This window comes from Rattus norvegicus, chromosome 1, assembly GCF_036323735.1.
Source record: "Rattus norvegicus strain BN/NHsdMcwi chromosome 1, GRCr8, whole genome shotgun sequence".
Lineage (NCBI taxonomy): Eukaryota > Metazoa > Chordata > Mammalia > Rodentia > Muridae > Rattus > Rattus norvegicus.
In genome coordinates this window covers 61,770,394-61,785,892 of record NC_086019.1, presented here as the reverse complement: position 1 = coordinate 61,785,892, position 15,499 = coordinate 61,770,394, and the positions used below count along the sequence as shown (strand labels likewise).

Sequence of the window (15,499 nt, the reverse complement as noted above, 5' to 3'; positions counted from 1 at the left end):
TTTTAACAACTGGACCCAACACAAAGCCTCCCTTGCAGGCTTACCAGAGCATGAAAATGAAATGGCCACCTCCTGTAACAAGAAAGACTTCTAGAAGAGGAAGGAGACATCAATACATTCACAAAACCTTCAACTCGAAATCTGTCTTGCCAATAAGTGTGCAGGGATAAAGGTAAAGCAACTATTGAGGGAACAACCAGTCAATGACTGACACAAAGTGGGATCTGTCTCATGTGACAGACACAACCTCTGACGCTATTTATGATATTCTTTCTGATTTACTTGCAGACAGAAAAGTAGCACACCTGTCTCCAGAGGCTTCACTCAGCAGCTGAAAGCCACAGCCAATCCTCAGATGGAGCTCGGGAAGTCTTGTGGAAGAGTGGGGGGAGAGTGACAAGGAAACTGGTTGGGTTAAAACACTACAAGAAGCCCCCTACCGTCAGATACCTTGGACCATGGAGTATGCTAGAGCCTGTGCAACCAACCCCAGAGCCAGGTTAGCTATCTGCAGTTGGTCTCCATGTGGGTCATCTGACAAGTAGATCCAGGACTGTCTCAGTCTGTGTTGCCTGCCATTGGATCTGTTCCCCATACCCGGACTGCCTGATTGTAAATCTGTGGGGCAGAATGTGCTCGGGCTTCCTGGGACTAGATGTCCCGGGGTGGTGTGGTACCCAGGGACTCTCCCCTTGTCCAAAGAGAAGGGAGAGCATTATGGTAGAAAGGATTTGTAAGGTGGGACTGGGAAGGGAAGAGGGAGAGTGACTGGGATCAGGAAGTAACCTGAATAAAGAAGACATTATTGGAAGTAAAAAAGTTAGCCTGGAAAATGGAAAGATTGATAAGTGGCTAAGAGCACTGAATGCTCTTCCAGAGGTCCTGAGTTCAAATCCCAGCAAACACATGGAGGCTCACAAATGTCTCTAATGACATCTGATGCCCTCTCTGGTCTTTCTAAATACAGCTACCCTGTACGTATGCATAACGAATGATTGATTGAATGAAAGAATGAATGAATAAATAAATAAATTTTACCTAGTCTTAGTTATCAGGCAATGAATAAAATGTCGAGATTATGTTCAAACCCATGTCATGGATTGCCTGTATGTTTTAGATCTGCAGGAAACATCTCAACGAAGAATAAGAGAGGCTGGAGAAGAATGGGGAAGTGTTTGATCCCTGAAGTTCCTCAGTGTCCACTAGCACAGCACTTGTCCTTGGGAAATGACATCTTTCACTCTTCCTGACTGTTGCACCAATCGAAATTACAAGCTCTGTGGATGAACCTATAAAAGAGGACAGTTGCTCTTGGGCCAATATGGAGGTTCCTGACCTCTCAGCAAGCTCACTGCTGTCTTTTGAGGTCTCTGGAGGGTGAGCAAAATGAAGACACACAGAGTAGCCTCAGGTTGAGTCAGCCAGGCCCAGAGGGCTCAGTGGTGTCTCTCAGATTCCCAGGCCCTCCCTGAGATTGAACACACTACACAGTGTAAGAGGATTAGGGGATAACCAGGAAATGCAGTTGCTCAGGTGTCTGGCTCTGTAGGAGGGAAATAAATCACAGTGGGAAGCTTCAGGACAGTCAGGTGACCTGAGCCCTCCAAAGAGTCTAAGTCCAGACTCACAGACATTCATCTGTCCACAAGTCTCCTAAACACAGGCCTTGACTGACCTGCAGTCCAGAGTATGTTATTATACAGTGTCGCTTAGAGAGAGGACATACTTTCCAATTAGGCCTTTTCTGTGTCACACTGAGACTGGGTTTATGGTACAGCTGATGCAGATGGGGACTGGCCACAAGTGGCAGTCTATCGCAGATCATTAAATAAATAAATAAATAAATAAATAAATAAATAAATAAATAAATAAATACTTATCTCACTGCCTGCAATCCTCATTGTCACCACAAGGGAGCGCTGCTTTGACCTTCTCAGAAAGAAAAGCTGACTTCCCTCAGGGAAATGGATGGATGGATGGATGGATGGATGGATGGATGGATGGATGGATGGATGGGTGGGTGGGTGGGTGGGTGGATGGATGGATGGATGGATGGATGGATGGATGGATGGATGGATAGACAGAGAAGTGATTTGACTTAATCAGTTTCTTCCAGTCCTACTTTTCTGGTCGAAAACACACTGAACATGTCTGCTGCAATTGCTTGTTCTTCATTTCTGCTTTCTTTGGCTGTTCATTCAAGGCAGCTCCCTTAGAATCTGCTCATCTCAATAAAGGTCCATCTGTGGAATGTATAGCTTCTCAGTTAGGAGCTAAGGGATTCTTTGAAGGAGTTCCCAAAATCCCCTCTGGGGCAGTTTGCCAGTGTTCTCTACTTCAGACAGCAGCTGCATGAAGCAAACACACACCTGTCTGTACATTCCAGCTTGGGTGCACATCACAGTGCACCTGCCCCAGGGTCCCTGCCAGTTGCACATGCCACAGGGTCACTACTGCAAGATCCCTTCCCCAGGACTCCTGCCCCATTGCATCTCCCCCAGGATCCCTGCTCTGTTGTAACTGAACCAGGGTCCCTGCCCTGTTTCACCTGGCTCAGGGTTCCTACTCAATTTTACTGTCCCAAAATCCCTGGCCAACTGCACCAGCCTCAGGGATCCAGTCTCATTGTTCCCACCCTGGAGCAGCTTCCTGAAAGTGCCGACTAACTGTCCCGAGGTGGCATACTTGAAAATCTAACTCAAAGATCTCGCCAGTCAGAACCCATTTTCTTTCCTGGCACCAAGTAGATATTAGCAGGGCTTCATCACCTTCCCTTTCTCGATCCCTTCTCACAGTTGGCCATGTGGAAGCAAAGAAACTGGCAGCAGAACATGGCATAGTCACCCAGGGTATCAGCACTCCTAGAATTCTCATGAGATGTGCTGCTCTGACATGTGATACAGGGGTGGCAGGCAGGCATTGACACTGAACAAGCCCAGAGTGCTGCCTCTGCTCACATGTGTGCCAGCACCTTAGCCTACCTCTAGATGTCCTAAACTCTGAGAGGAGGAAGGAGATCTTCCTACATAGAAGCTGTTCTCTGAATCTGTGCTGGCCAAGGTCAAGCCAGAGTGTTGGAACATGACAGTTCCAGCCTTTGAGGGTTCTCTGCCTGCCTGGTGTTTTGTTGTGCTTTATGCCTGGCAAGGTGAAGATGTGGCCCATACTAGGAATATCTTTGAAGACAACAGCCCTGGGTTCCCATGCTAAAATTCAATTAGGGACTGACAGGGACCTAAATAACAACAAGACAGTGCCAAGACCATGAGTTCCAAAATCAAGAGCAAATGGGGCCTTGATGCTATCCTGTGCTGATCTGACAGGAGTAGCACATACAATTCTCCTGCACATCGAATGCCCCTTGGAAAAATCCTCTGTCAAGGGCAGGTGATGCCTCATGAGAATGAACTGTCAGCGTAGGACAAGACACTTGGGACTACTGTCCTGAATTCACCAGTCTCAGATGAATGGGCTTTGAAAAGTTTTCAGAACACAGGATAGGGTTGTGTAAGCAAGTGCAGGTAATCCTTGGGAAACACATAGTTCCTGAGGAGGTTCTGAGAGCTGTTGGATCCACTCCTGGAAAAGGCAGCATTGTGTTCAGGGGGGTAAGAAAGCAGGAGCCTGCTGATGTTTTCACAGTATTGCATGGGAACAGTAACAATGCCCTTAGGAGCAGGATGTCCTAGCACTCTCAGATCAAGCAGACAGCCTAGAGCCTATTAGGCCCATATCCCAAGAGAATACCGGTCACGTGTGAAGCTTCTATAGCCAGGAAGCTGGAGCAGGGAACATTGACATTGTCTCAGTTAGGGGTTTACTGCTGAGAACAGACACACCATGACCAATGCAGTTCGTATAAGGACAACATTAATGGACACAGGATTGCAGGTTCAGAGACTCAGTCCAGTATCATCAAGCTGGGAGCATAGCAGCATCCAGGCAGTCATGGTGCCAGAGTAAGTGAGAGATCTACATATTCATCTGAAGGCTGCTTGGGGAAGATTGGCTTGCATGTGGATAGGAAAAGGGTTTTAAAGCCCATGCCCACAGTGACACACCTACTTTAACAAGACCACAGCTCCTAATATTGCCACTCCCTGAGCTTAGCATATACAAACCATCCTAGACATCTTGCAGGAGGGTGGTACTGTTCTATCAGAGAGAAGCCTCTGCTCCTGTTAATATACTGAGGTCAACCCTCGATAGGGCCCAGAGCCCTCCACACATCCTGGGACTCAGGGAGGCATCCTATGAAAGAGCTTTTTCCTAGAAGGACACATGGGTGTTAAGGCCTCCCTTCCAGCCAGGCTATAGGGAGTCTCCAATGCTAAACTCTGTCTCTTTGCAGAAGTGAAACAATAAAAATTCACCCTTCACAGTACAGTGAGTAGCAAAAATGGTGAAAGGTGTAAATAGAACCAATTAGTACCTGAGCATGAGGATTGGTTTTATATGAAATGTGGGTGGGTACAGTGCAGTATCCTCCTCCATGTACCTACATGTTCAGTAACTACCCTGTTCGATGCTGCTTTACAGAGAACCATCTGGAATCCATTCACTGAGGGACTCCATCCCTGGACTGGAAGCTACAGGTGGGACATTTGTATCCAGGTCTCCCAGCCCTGGGACAGGGATGCATGGATAAAGTGGAGAGAAGCAGACTGGAATGGTGCAGAGGTTATCCTGCCAACAACCCCAAGCCCCCAGCTGCATGACAATGTAGTATAGCGAGCAGTTTCCCAGACAGCCTCACTCCCCATAGACAGACTTCTTCCAGTCCCTCCTTATGCCAAGGAAAAGAAAATCAAAAAAAGCAGGAGCACAGAAAGAAAAATTGCACTACTCCCAGGAGCCAAGGACAAGCCCCCTCCCATCCTCTGATCTGACCCCATAACCATCCACAGCCAAGTCCTGGGCTCATCTCTAGAGGCACATGGACCCAGGCAGATGAGCCCTTGAATCACAATCGGCTCCTCAAAAGCATCCTATGGGTGTCAGTCCTGAGTCCATGAATCGGAGGTGCTCTGCACAGCTATTCAGAGAAGCCTTCTCTTGATCTCTGTCAAAGATCTCTGTGTTGGATGTCAGAGGAGTGTCCACCCAGTATCAGTCCTGGGACTGTGGCCCTCTAATATGTTAGCCCATGTGAACCTCCCCACAGAGCGCCACCTCTCCTTGTGCAACTCCTCCTTGATCGCCTTCTATAGGAAGATATTTAGAGTCCCTTGCACGAGGCAGGGAAAATGGCATACAGCTGAGGGCAGTAGACAAAGCTGGGAACACATCAAATATTGAGTTGGTGTGAGGCTCCCTAAGCCATGCTTGGGCAGGTCTGTGCCAGCGATCCCATAAGACACTTTGATTATCCCCATGTACACAGCAAGAACCAATTGCCAGGCCTACCCTCTGCCCAGAGCAAAGGGAGATTGGGACTTGGATTCCAACCTTGGCCATTATTGTAATACCTGACCTTGTAGCCCATGCTCCCTTTGGGGCTCAACAGTCCCCCCAAATGTAGACAGTGATGTCTAGATGGTGTTCACAGCTTTTCTTGCCTGAAACTGTGCTGTGTTTGATACTACAAACCAGGAAGTAGGGACTTGAACTTGAGATCACTGACTCAGGCTAGGGAGGACTCCAGGGCACCTGAGCTCAGCTGCAAAGGCAGAAGCTGAACCAGAGTGAGCAGAGGTGGCACATTTTGCTGTTTCTTTCCTTTTCTGCTCTCAGGCCTTTCAATGAACTCTACAGATGAGGATCTTTCCTCCCAGGCTTAGTGTCTGCAGCCATGAGGGTCCTCTACAGGGGACTCAAAACCCCACAAGAGTCTTCAGAAGGAAAGCGCTACACACTGCTCTGCCCCCAGCACTCTGAGAAACAGAGGCCCTTTCTGGGCTTGGGCCAGTCAGTGCTCAATAGTTAGCTTCTGGCTGCACTGGCTGCTCACAAATAACACGGCTGCCTGGGTCCTGTGACCTGGCTGTCACAGACTGTGATTGAGAATTTATTTCAACTGTGTCAGCATAGCCACTCTGTTCCTTCTGGTCCCAGGTTGCACAGAGCTCCTTGTCCTTATACATGCCTGTTCCATCACTGGACCTTAATATTTAAAGTGAGCCCTACACTCTGGATGGACTTGGTTTTCTATACATCATGCCAACCTCTGTGTGAGAGGAAGTGTCTGCCTGTGTATGCATACCCCCTTATGTGCCTAGGTGTCCATGCATACCACTACCCCATGTCCTGTCAGAGGCCATCCTCTGACAGGTCCTCACGCCTGCATGTCAGACCACCTGTCTTCAAGCCCCAACCCCTCCCCACTGCACAGATGCTGAGCTTGTGGGCTTTGCTGATGCATCCAACATTGATGGGGGTTTTGGGGATCCAAACTCAAATCCTCACCCTTGGGAGGCAAGTGCTCTGCCTATCCCTGCAGCTTTGTCTCAGGTGTTTGATGATAACCTAGAGCCTTTCTGAGGACTTATGAGAACAGTGTCCTCTTGATGGGTCAGTTTAGAAACACAGCTTTGTCTTTTTTCATTTTTTAAAATCTGTACCATCAGTTTGAGGCTAATCATTCAGAATTCAAAGAAAAACTGACACAGCGCGCATATACATGAGGACTTTAACGCAGGAGACACAGCAAACATTCAAAACAGAGAACTGAGGAGAGGTAAACATCTTACAGGCTTTGATTTCTAAAAGCCTAAAGTCTCCCCATAGCCCACAGAAGCCAGAGCCTTGAAGCCCTTCCCAACCATGTCCTGATAGGTCCTATTGTGACCTCCTGAGGAGCGACTGTGAGGAGGTCCAGCCAACAGATGTTAAGCTGTAGCCAGGCCTGGATTTCTTTGCGTGCTTTGAGAGGAGGTGTGGAGTGGAGCTCTCTGCGACTTGGTTGTATTTAGTGAGCTGTGTGTGGTTGTATCGGATTTTACTGTACTGTGTATATGTGTATGTATTAGTGTATGTAGGATAATGTGTGTTGACAGATTTGCTTGTGTGTGACTGTGTGTACACTTTCGCCCGTGTTTGTCAGTATATGTAGGATTGTGTGAGTTCACAGGTTTGTTTGTGTGTATGTGTATGTATGTGTGTACGTTTTCTTGTGCATGTGTGTGTCCCTGTGTGTATGTTTGTGTCTGTGATGTGCGTTTTTATTGGTGTGCTTGTGTGTAAGTATGTGTGTACCTGTTCATGTGTGATTGGGTTTTGTGTGAATCTGGGTGTTTGTAAGAGTTTGTCTGTGTGAGTATAAGTACACTTTTGTGTATTTCTGTATGTGCTTCTGTGTGTGCCTCTGTGTGTGTGTGTGTGTGTGTGTCTCTGTGTCTGTGTGTGTGTGTGTGTGTGTGTGTGTACGCCCGTGGCCATCCCCTTTTGCCCCTTCTTGTATCTATATTACCTGTACCTCAGTGCAAGAGAATGTAGAGCCCAGAAGTCAGCCCAGCTGCTGTTCCTCAGGTAGGTCATCAACCGTATTTTCAAGACAGGCTTTCTCACTGGCCTGCAGCTGCCCAAGTACCTGTGTTGGCTGACCAGTAGCTCACAGGGATTTCATATGCCAACCCCATAATATCAGATTAAAGGCCTACATAGACGGCTGCCTGCTCATGTATGTTTTTTTTTTTTTTCTGTGTTTAAGAGATAGAATTAGGCCATATATTCTCAAGACCACTGGCTATTTTCTTATTGTGGTTTTGATTTTTATTTATTTATTTATTTATTTATTTATTTATTTATTATGGATTGCTGGTTTCATTTTTTGGTGGTGGTTTTTATGTTCTCACATGCTATATTATTGCTTTGATTATATACATTTGTGCAGTCGGATGATTCACTCTATCTCAATTTTCAATGTCCTGCGGTTTCATCCTTTTACATTATTCCTGTTTCTCTATTTATTGAGTACAAGCAATCATTGGCTTAGTCTTGATACAAATTTGCCCTTTGTGACACTTTGACTCTTTGGCCTTTGTTTAAGGTTTACTATTCACTGATATTTAACTGCCTTATTCCTTGTGGTTGGTTAATTTTAATTTTCAATATTTTGCTCTGGAGAGTTGTGGAGTTTTGTGTATCACTAGGTCCTGAAATTCAATGGAGTTTCCCTTAAGTGTTGGCTTTTTATATTTGTTTGTTTTGTCTTATACTAATTCTTTCTCCTCTCGTTTCTTTCATCTGACCTTTTTCTTCAAACTACATCCATTCACAGTATTGATCAGCTTTGGTGCCCAATCCTATTTTAGTATGACGATTTTTATTTTCATCATTGCATTTAGTATGTGTGTGCTCTTGGCTTTCTCTTTTGGGGTTGGTTATTTGGGTGGCTTTTCCTTATGATTCTTCATATTTTCCCCCTTTAATTTTACTCTATTTTTCTAATCTAGTCTTTTCTTTGTTTTTATTTTTTCTTTTTGTTTCGTTTGTTTCTTTTAGGTTCCACATGTGTAATTTTAGTTCCTGAATTGCTCCATCTTTTTCATTATTTGATTCCAGTTTTTTTGTTATTTTTAGGTAGCATTAGTACTGATAAAATGCCTACAGAGATTGAGAAGGTTTTACCCCCTCCTAGGCCCGATCCCTGTATCTCTCAGGAGGGAACCTTTCATTCCCAATATAAAGTATTGAAGACTATTGGAAAAGGAAGCCATGCCAAGGTCCTCCTGGCCTACCACCAGCTCACAGGATCCCCGGTGGCAGTCAAAGTTCTCCGAAAGGACAAGCAGTGGTTCCAGCCAGCCATGACAGAAGCAAACATAATGAGAAAGATCAACCACCCCAACATTGTTTCTCTCTTACAAGTCATTGAAAACAAAACTAGAATATACCTCATAATGGAGCTGGTGGAAGGCCAACAACTCTACCAGTACATCAGAGAGTCAGGGCACATAGAGGAGGATGAGGCTCGGCAAATATTTGAACAGATATTATCAGCAGTGAGCTACTGCCATGGAAAGGGGATTGTTCACCGAGACCTGAAACTGGACAATATAATGATCGATATAAACAAAAAGGTCAAAGTCATCGACTTTGGGCTGAGCACCAAAACACAACCTGGACATATGCTAAACCAGCACTGCGGTGCGTACTCTTTTGGTTCCCCGGAACTCTTCCTTGGACTTCTGTATGACGGGATGAAGAATGACATGTGGACAATAGGAGTGGTCTTGTATTATATGGTAGTGGGAAAGCTTCCATTTGATTCAGTGATCATCCAAGAATTACAAATACAAGTTGTTGCAGGGGTGTATCCTACCCCCTGTGGGGTTTCAGAAGAACTGGAGAACCTCCTTAGTCAATTACTAACAGTAAATCCAATGTATAGACCAACAGACAGTGAGGTGATGAAATACGCCTGGTTCAAAGAACATGGGAAGGGGTTCACAGGTCGTCATGAAGAACTGCTTCCCCTCAGGACAGACCCTGAAATTTTGGGTGCGATGAAATGCATGGGATTTCAAGCCTCTGTAATAAAATACTCCCTAATAAAAAGAAAATATAATGAGGAAATGGCAACTTATTGCTTCCTACAACAGCAGGCTCTCCCCGGGTATGGCTGCACAGCCCAGGCACAGCAAGTGCCTCCCGTTACAGTCCCATTCCCTAGCCTTGATACTGCTGCTGCTTTTAGATTAGAACCAAAGGGGAGTGAAAGCCTGCCAGTCCTTGGCACCTTGCGGGTGTCATCCTCCCACGGTCAAGTATCTCACTATGGCCAGAAGGGTCATCCAAAAGCAGGCAAAAGAACCACTGTGGCTGGTCATCTCAGGCCACTACCGATGACACCTACACAGGACCTCTATCACAAATGTGCCATGAGTGTCCCATGCATTCAAACAAGCATCTTCAGTGAGAAGAGTAGCAATGAGGAAATCAAAGAAGACAACTCACTGTCCTACAGAGCCCCATTAGAGGATAAGCCCATCCCCAGCAGGGTACGGCACAGAGGTTTTAAGGTGTGGACCATGAATATAGCAAATGCCCTGATTAATCTTTGTTACTCGTTGCCAAAGAGAAAGAAACCTCGCCTGGGGCAGAACAGCATCTCACCCGAGAAATGAGCCACAGGGAGAGTCCAGAGAACAAGCAGCAGGCATAGCCCAGGTACCTTTGTGCTTTGTCCTTTCCAGTTTGCTCTATGCTCCTCCTTCCTCTTGTCTCTGGTTTCCATTTTCCCCACAATTCTTACCTTGTATCTTCTCTAAGTTCTTTATGAGGTTTCCCCAACACCAAGCCTCCTGCCTCTTCTTGATTTCTCCTATTTCCAGCAGGGACCCAATAGGATTGATGAGTTCCCCTCTCTACAGAGTTGTCTTTCTGACCCATCCCTTCGGATGGACTCCATCCCACCCTTTGGCCAATAGCTCCCACAGGGTGAGGACTAGAGGTTCATGGGATCTTGGACTCTTCCATGGGCTACTGGTCCTAGCACATGTGGTCATCAATCCCAAGTGCTGCAGAACAGATTCTTATCTTTTCAAATGTGACATCCCATTCCATTAAGCCTTAAAATTAATAACAAGGTTTGTCATTGAATAAGTATCAACAACCTAGTTTGTGGGTTATTGTTGATGGTCAGAATCCTGGATGCATGCATAGTCTTTTGCATACTGATTTTTTTTTGTTCCTAAGGCCTACTGATTGGTAACATTTCTAAATGATTTCTTTCAAAAATCTTAACTGAGAAGTAGAAGAGAAGAAATTATAAAATAATAAAGCAATCAAAGCTCCAAATGGTCATTTAAGTATTCTACCTCATATATTTTTTTTGCTTAGAATAAATTCCTTTTTTCTTTCACAGTGCCATCTTGAAATTCTGTCATATCCTGTGTATAAACAGGTGGTGATTTCGGACACATGGCCAATGAAAAGACACCAGCAGAAGCTACAGCACCAACAGGAGTAACAGCAATAGCACCAGCAGCATTAGCAGTAGCAGAAGGAGGAAGAGGAGGAGGAAGAGGAGGAGGAAGAGAAGAAAGAGGAGGAGGAAGAGGAGGAGGAGGAGAAGGCAGAGCAGGAGGAGGAGGAGAAAAATCTGGAGGAGAAGGAATAGGAAAAGTGGAATAGGAGGAGAAGAAGGAGGAGGAGAAGGAGGAGGGGTAGGAGGAGGAGGAAGAGGAGGAGGACTTTGCTTCCCTGTCCTGGGATAATTGCTGAATTACTTCTTTTGGACACAGATACTATGCTGAGCAACGTTTATGAAACAAATTCTCAGAATATTAACCATTCATAGAAGACATGTCAATATTCCTGAAGAGGATCACCCCTGGAAGACAGAGTTAGATGGCAGTGCAAGTTGTGCGGAATGTCCTTAATGAGGACGACTTTCTCAAAGCTGATGATGTAATAGGTCTGAAGGAGCATTTTGTGGGAGTCAGGGTCCCATCGACCTCTGTCTGGGCACACAGAGCTCCTGGCCTTGCATCCTGCCTGAGAGGTGACCTAGATTATTGGCTTCCCTGGTCCACACAGGGTCCTGGATTTCTTGGTTGCCCCTCATTCCTGGTCTACCCTGTGCCCCATGGTGTTTGCAGCTTCTATGGGCTGAATTTAATCAGTGATACACTGGAGCTGGATCTGAACCCAAACCACAGGGAAGCCCTGGGCACTGAGGACAATAAGAGCAACAGAAAACATCTCCTCCACTGCTTCTCTCTCTGCTCCACAAGGCAAGGCAGCTCTCACACAGGAGGCATCCAGCCTAACTCCCAGCAGGGAGAGTGTGAGATGTCTGTGGATGAGCCCACATTACAGTACGATTCTGTGGGAAGACATCTGGTAGCTTCTGGTGCAGCTGCAGCAGTCAGGACACATGGGACTACAGTGGAGGTGAGCTATAGGACCAGGTAGCAAAGAGTCTGATCTGGCCAATGCTGATCTGAATCCCTGGGTGCAGGCAGGAATGGTCACTCAGGGCTACAATGAATGCCAGTCATGGGCATGCAATGTGTCACTAACACTGTGTGTGACCACATTCTGAAAGTCTTGTCCAGAAAAAAACAAGTGGTCTTGAGCACTGAGTTTCATTCCCGACTCATGGGGTACAGGATAGCAGATTGACCTAAGTATGAAATCGCATGAATATGCCCTCTGGCTGCTCCCTGGGCTCAGGATAGATGGGCCCTGAGAAGGCACCATTCATGGGTCCGCAGGAGTAGGGGAGAGCTTGGCATTCATGAGGCACTCCTAACCCTTACTTGAGCCACTCTGGGGAGGAGATGGCATCATTTGTGAGATGGGCTTATGTGGGACACTATGCTTCGATGTATGGCACAGACAGCTACTCCTTGCTGACAGTTCAGACCCACAGCTGGCCTCATCTCAGACAGTCCCATGAGGAGTGGTCTTTGGTTCTTGCTTCACAGTTAGGTCAGGAAAACACCTAGGATACGATGGGCCACTGCAGTGAGTACGGGCCATGTGCCTGTCTTGTCCTTGCTTACTTGTTTTTTCCTCTTCCTCCCCCTCCCCCTCCTCTTCCTCCTCCTCCCCCTCCTTCTTCTCCTCCTCCTCCTCTTCCTCCTCCTTCTCCTCCTTCTCCGCCTCTTCCTCCACCTAATTTCAGGAACCACCCAGAGACCTTCACAGGAGTGTAGTTCATGCTAATCAGAATGCAGGGCTGGAGATCAAATTCTGGGTAAGGTCTCCATCCAGCCCTGGTTGCTCCCCCACACACACTGCCTACCTGAGATTTCCAAATTGTGTTCTCAGGGTCGTGGAAAATCCTCTACAGTTAGCCCTGCGGATACAGCCAGTTTCTTGGGAACACTGGGTTTAGCAGGAGTCCTCTCCATCAGGCTCAGAAACAGAGTGAGTGAGAGGGCTTGCTGAGTGGCACACAAAGACCAGAAAAGTGTAGAGCCCTCCAGTGGTAGCCTTGGAGTACTGCAGGAGTTTATTTCCTGATTTCTTCACCTCTACCTTGTTCTAAAGCCTTTTCAGGGACCCATATGGACCTAAGAAACTTGACTTTGGACCCCCATAGCGCAACAGAGAGACTAAAGCAGCAGCCCTGTGAAACTTCTGCAGAGGATAGTGTGGGCTCTGTGTTGTAGAGTGGCTCTGGACTGGCATGCAAGCTGACTGACCAGCCAGTCATAGAGAGATAGGGACAGTTAGAGACTTGGAGGAGAGAGCATGAGTGGCAGACACAGCAGAGTCCAGTCCTACAGAAGAAGCCAGCTCATTTAATAGACAAGCATATGCCCTCCCAAAAGCCTGTCAGCTTAAGACACTGCACTGAAGACCTGACCCAGTAACGTGCCTCATTTACACATCACCTACCTGTGGCTTGTGTAGGCTCCTCAGGGCAGATCCTAAAGTTCATCATGACTTAAAAGCAGAAGTTTGCACATCACTGCAATGTAGAGGCTACTCTCAGCTGATGGGACCCACGCAGTCTGTGGACAAGTTTGCTTAAGTGAAAGTTGGCCGTCCTTGAACTCTCTGGTCTTCCAGGGTAGTGTGTGTTGACCACATGCAGAGCCATTCCTGAAGGACATAAGTGCCAAAATTCAACAATAGGGAGAGAATCCTGTACTGGATGGAATCACTCGGCTTAGTGTGGACACAAAGACATCCTATGCCATGGCATGGAGGCTCCCAAGAACTTCTAGGATGAATGTGAGGCACACAAGAGCCCACAGTGCAGCCTGGGAGAACATTGAAGTATCTGGAATTATCAGGGACCCTAAGGTATGTTGGGCAGGATATGGAGCTGACATGCTGGGATGCTTGGAGGAGACAGCCTGAGGTAAAATAGAGGGCAGTGTGTCATGAAAGCTAAGACAGAGCCACCAACAGGATGGCTTATCTGGCCCAGGACAGATCGAATCTGCCAGAATTAGACGGTCTATGTAGAGCTTCAGTCCTGGGATTGTAGGAGCATAGAAAGCGCCAAAACTCAGGGTGCAGACTACCTCCATGTTTTCGTATCTCCCTGTAGGTTGAAGAGGCAGAGAACGACCGCAGAGGTGACCAGTATGTCCTCAGCCTGGACAACAAGTGTCTGCTCAATCATACAGACAGCCCACGACTCTCTCACCCAGCGAAACCTGAGACTGCACACTGGTGGACCAGCTGGTTCCTCAAGAGGTTAGCTCTCTCAATGGCATGAAGTTCAGGCGCTACCTCTTCCTATACTGGCCTGGTGAAGACAGAACCCTGGAGGACATTGTGGTCTGGGCAAGAGATATACAGCAACCCTTTCTGTACCAGCCAGCCTTGAAGGTTGCTTGAGATCATTCCAGCATCACCAGTCTCCATCCTTTTCCAAGCAAGTCAGTTCTTGGGTCTCAACACTTCTGCCCACCACATCAGTCTCCTTTCCCAGCCCACTTGTAGGAGTCGGGGACCAGCTCTGACAGGATCCTAGGGCTTTGGATGGGGTCTATTTTAACTGTTTCTGGCTGTAAGCTACTAGGATTCTCAGGAGCATAAGTGTATGAGAGAAACAAGTGTCTTATTAGCCCTGAAGTAGCTTGGACTCTGTTCTTATCTGCTAGAGAAGGTGTCATGAAGGGACATGGGCAGTAGAGGGAGGTCTATGACTGCAAAGCCTGCCTAGGCTGAATAATCCAAACTGGGTACTGCAGAATTTCCGAGATCACAGCTCTGCAGTTACCATTCTCATGTCTTGGTTTTAACTACTGCACCCAACACAAAGCCTCCGTTGCAGTATGTCTCAGATCCAATTGAGACTCTGCAAACCAGACATCTTTGTACGGAATGGAAAAGATCCCTTACTGCACATCTCAGGTTGTGGAGGCTGGTCCATCCTGTCTGACAGTGTTTCTGAGTCACTGGTATAGGGCTGTTTGGGGTCTCCTCTCCTCACCTTAGCCAAGGAGGTCCAGGGTCATCAAGCAGGTACAGTCCATGGGCTCTGATATGGTTCATGGTATGTTATCTACTCATGGAGCCCTCAAGATTTCTTTACTGCCCAGGGCCCAAAGAAGTATTTGATGTCCCTTTACTTGGATGAGAGGAGACTTGAATGTCACTGCTGCTCACAGGTTCTTGGTAGTTGAGCCCAATAGTGGATGCATTTTTGTGAGTCATATCTGCACCTCCTCCTAACATCTGTTAGAGTAGATGAAGTCTGGCTGGCTGGGTGGGGCAGTACCTTCTCCCCTAGGCCTTCTTGTGTGCATCTTGACCTCAGCCAGAACATGAGGAGTTGGGACAACCATTCTGGATGTCAGCTGAAGCAATGCCTCACACAGAGGTGCTGGCAGAACTGCGGGTTCTATTCCCTGGACATTGTGACACGAAACAGACTGGGAACAGTGGGAAGAGGAAGGTCCACAAGGCTAGCTCAGATTCCAATCTCTAAAGATCAGATTTCATCTTTCGTACAAAATCTGGTGAACTAGCCCTGTACGAGACGCATATGACCTTCCATTAGAAAACCTTTGGGAACAAAAACCCTAGTGTAAAGTGGGGTCTGTGCCAACTGTGGGTGCCTGGCATCGGTCAGGTCTGGTGTCAG

The 15,499-nt window shown here is 47.0% G+C and overlaps 1 protein-coding gene across 1 annotated transcript; it reads left to right on the top strand.

Moving 5' to 3' along the window:
* Nucleotides 1-8,429: 8,429 nt before the first annotated feature.
* On the top strand, nucleotides 8,430-10,385 carry LOC134484872 (sperm motility kinase Y-like). Its single transcript, XM_063280753.1, has one exon. The coding sequence runs from the start codon at nucleotides 8,541-8,543 to the stop codon at nucleotides 10,065-10,067; it is 1,527 nt and encodes a 508-aa protein (XP_063136823.1). The 5' UTR covers nucleotides 8,430-8,540; the 3' UTR covers nucleotides 10,068-10,385.
* Nucleotides 10,386-15,499: the final 5,114 nt, after the last annotated feature.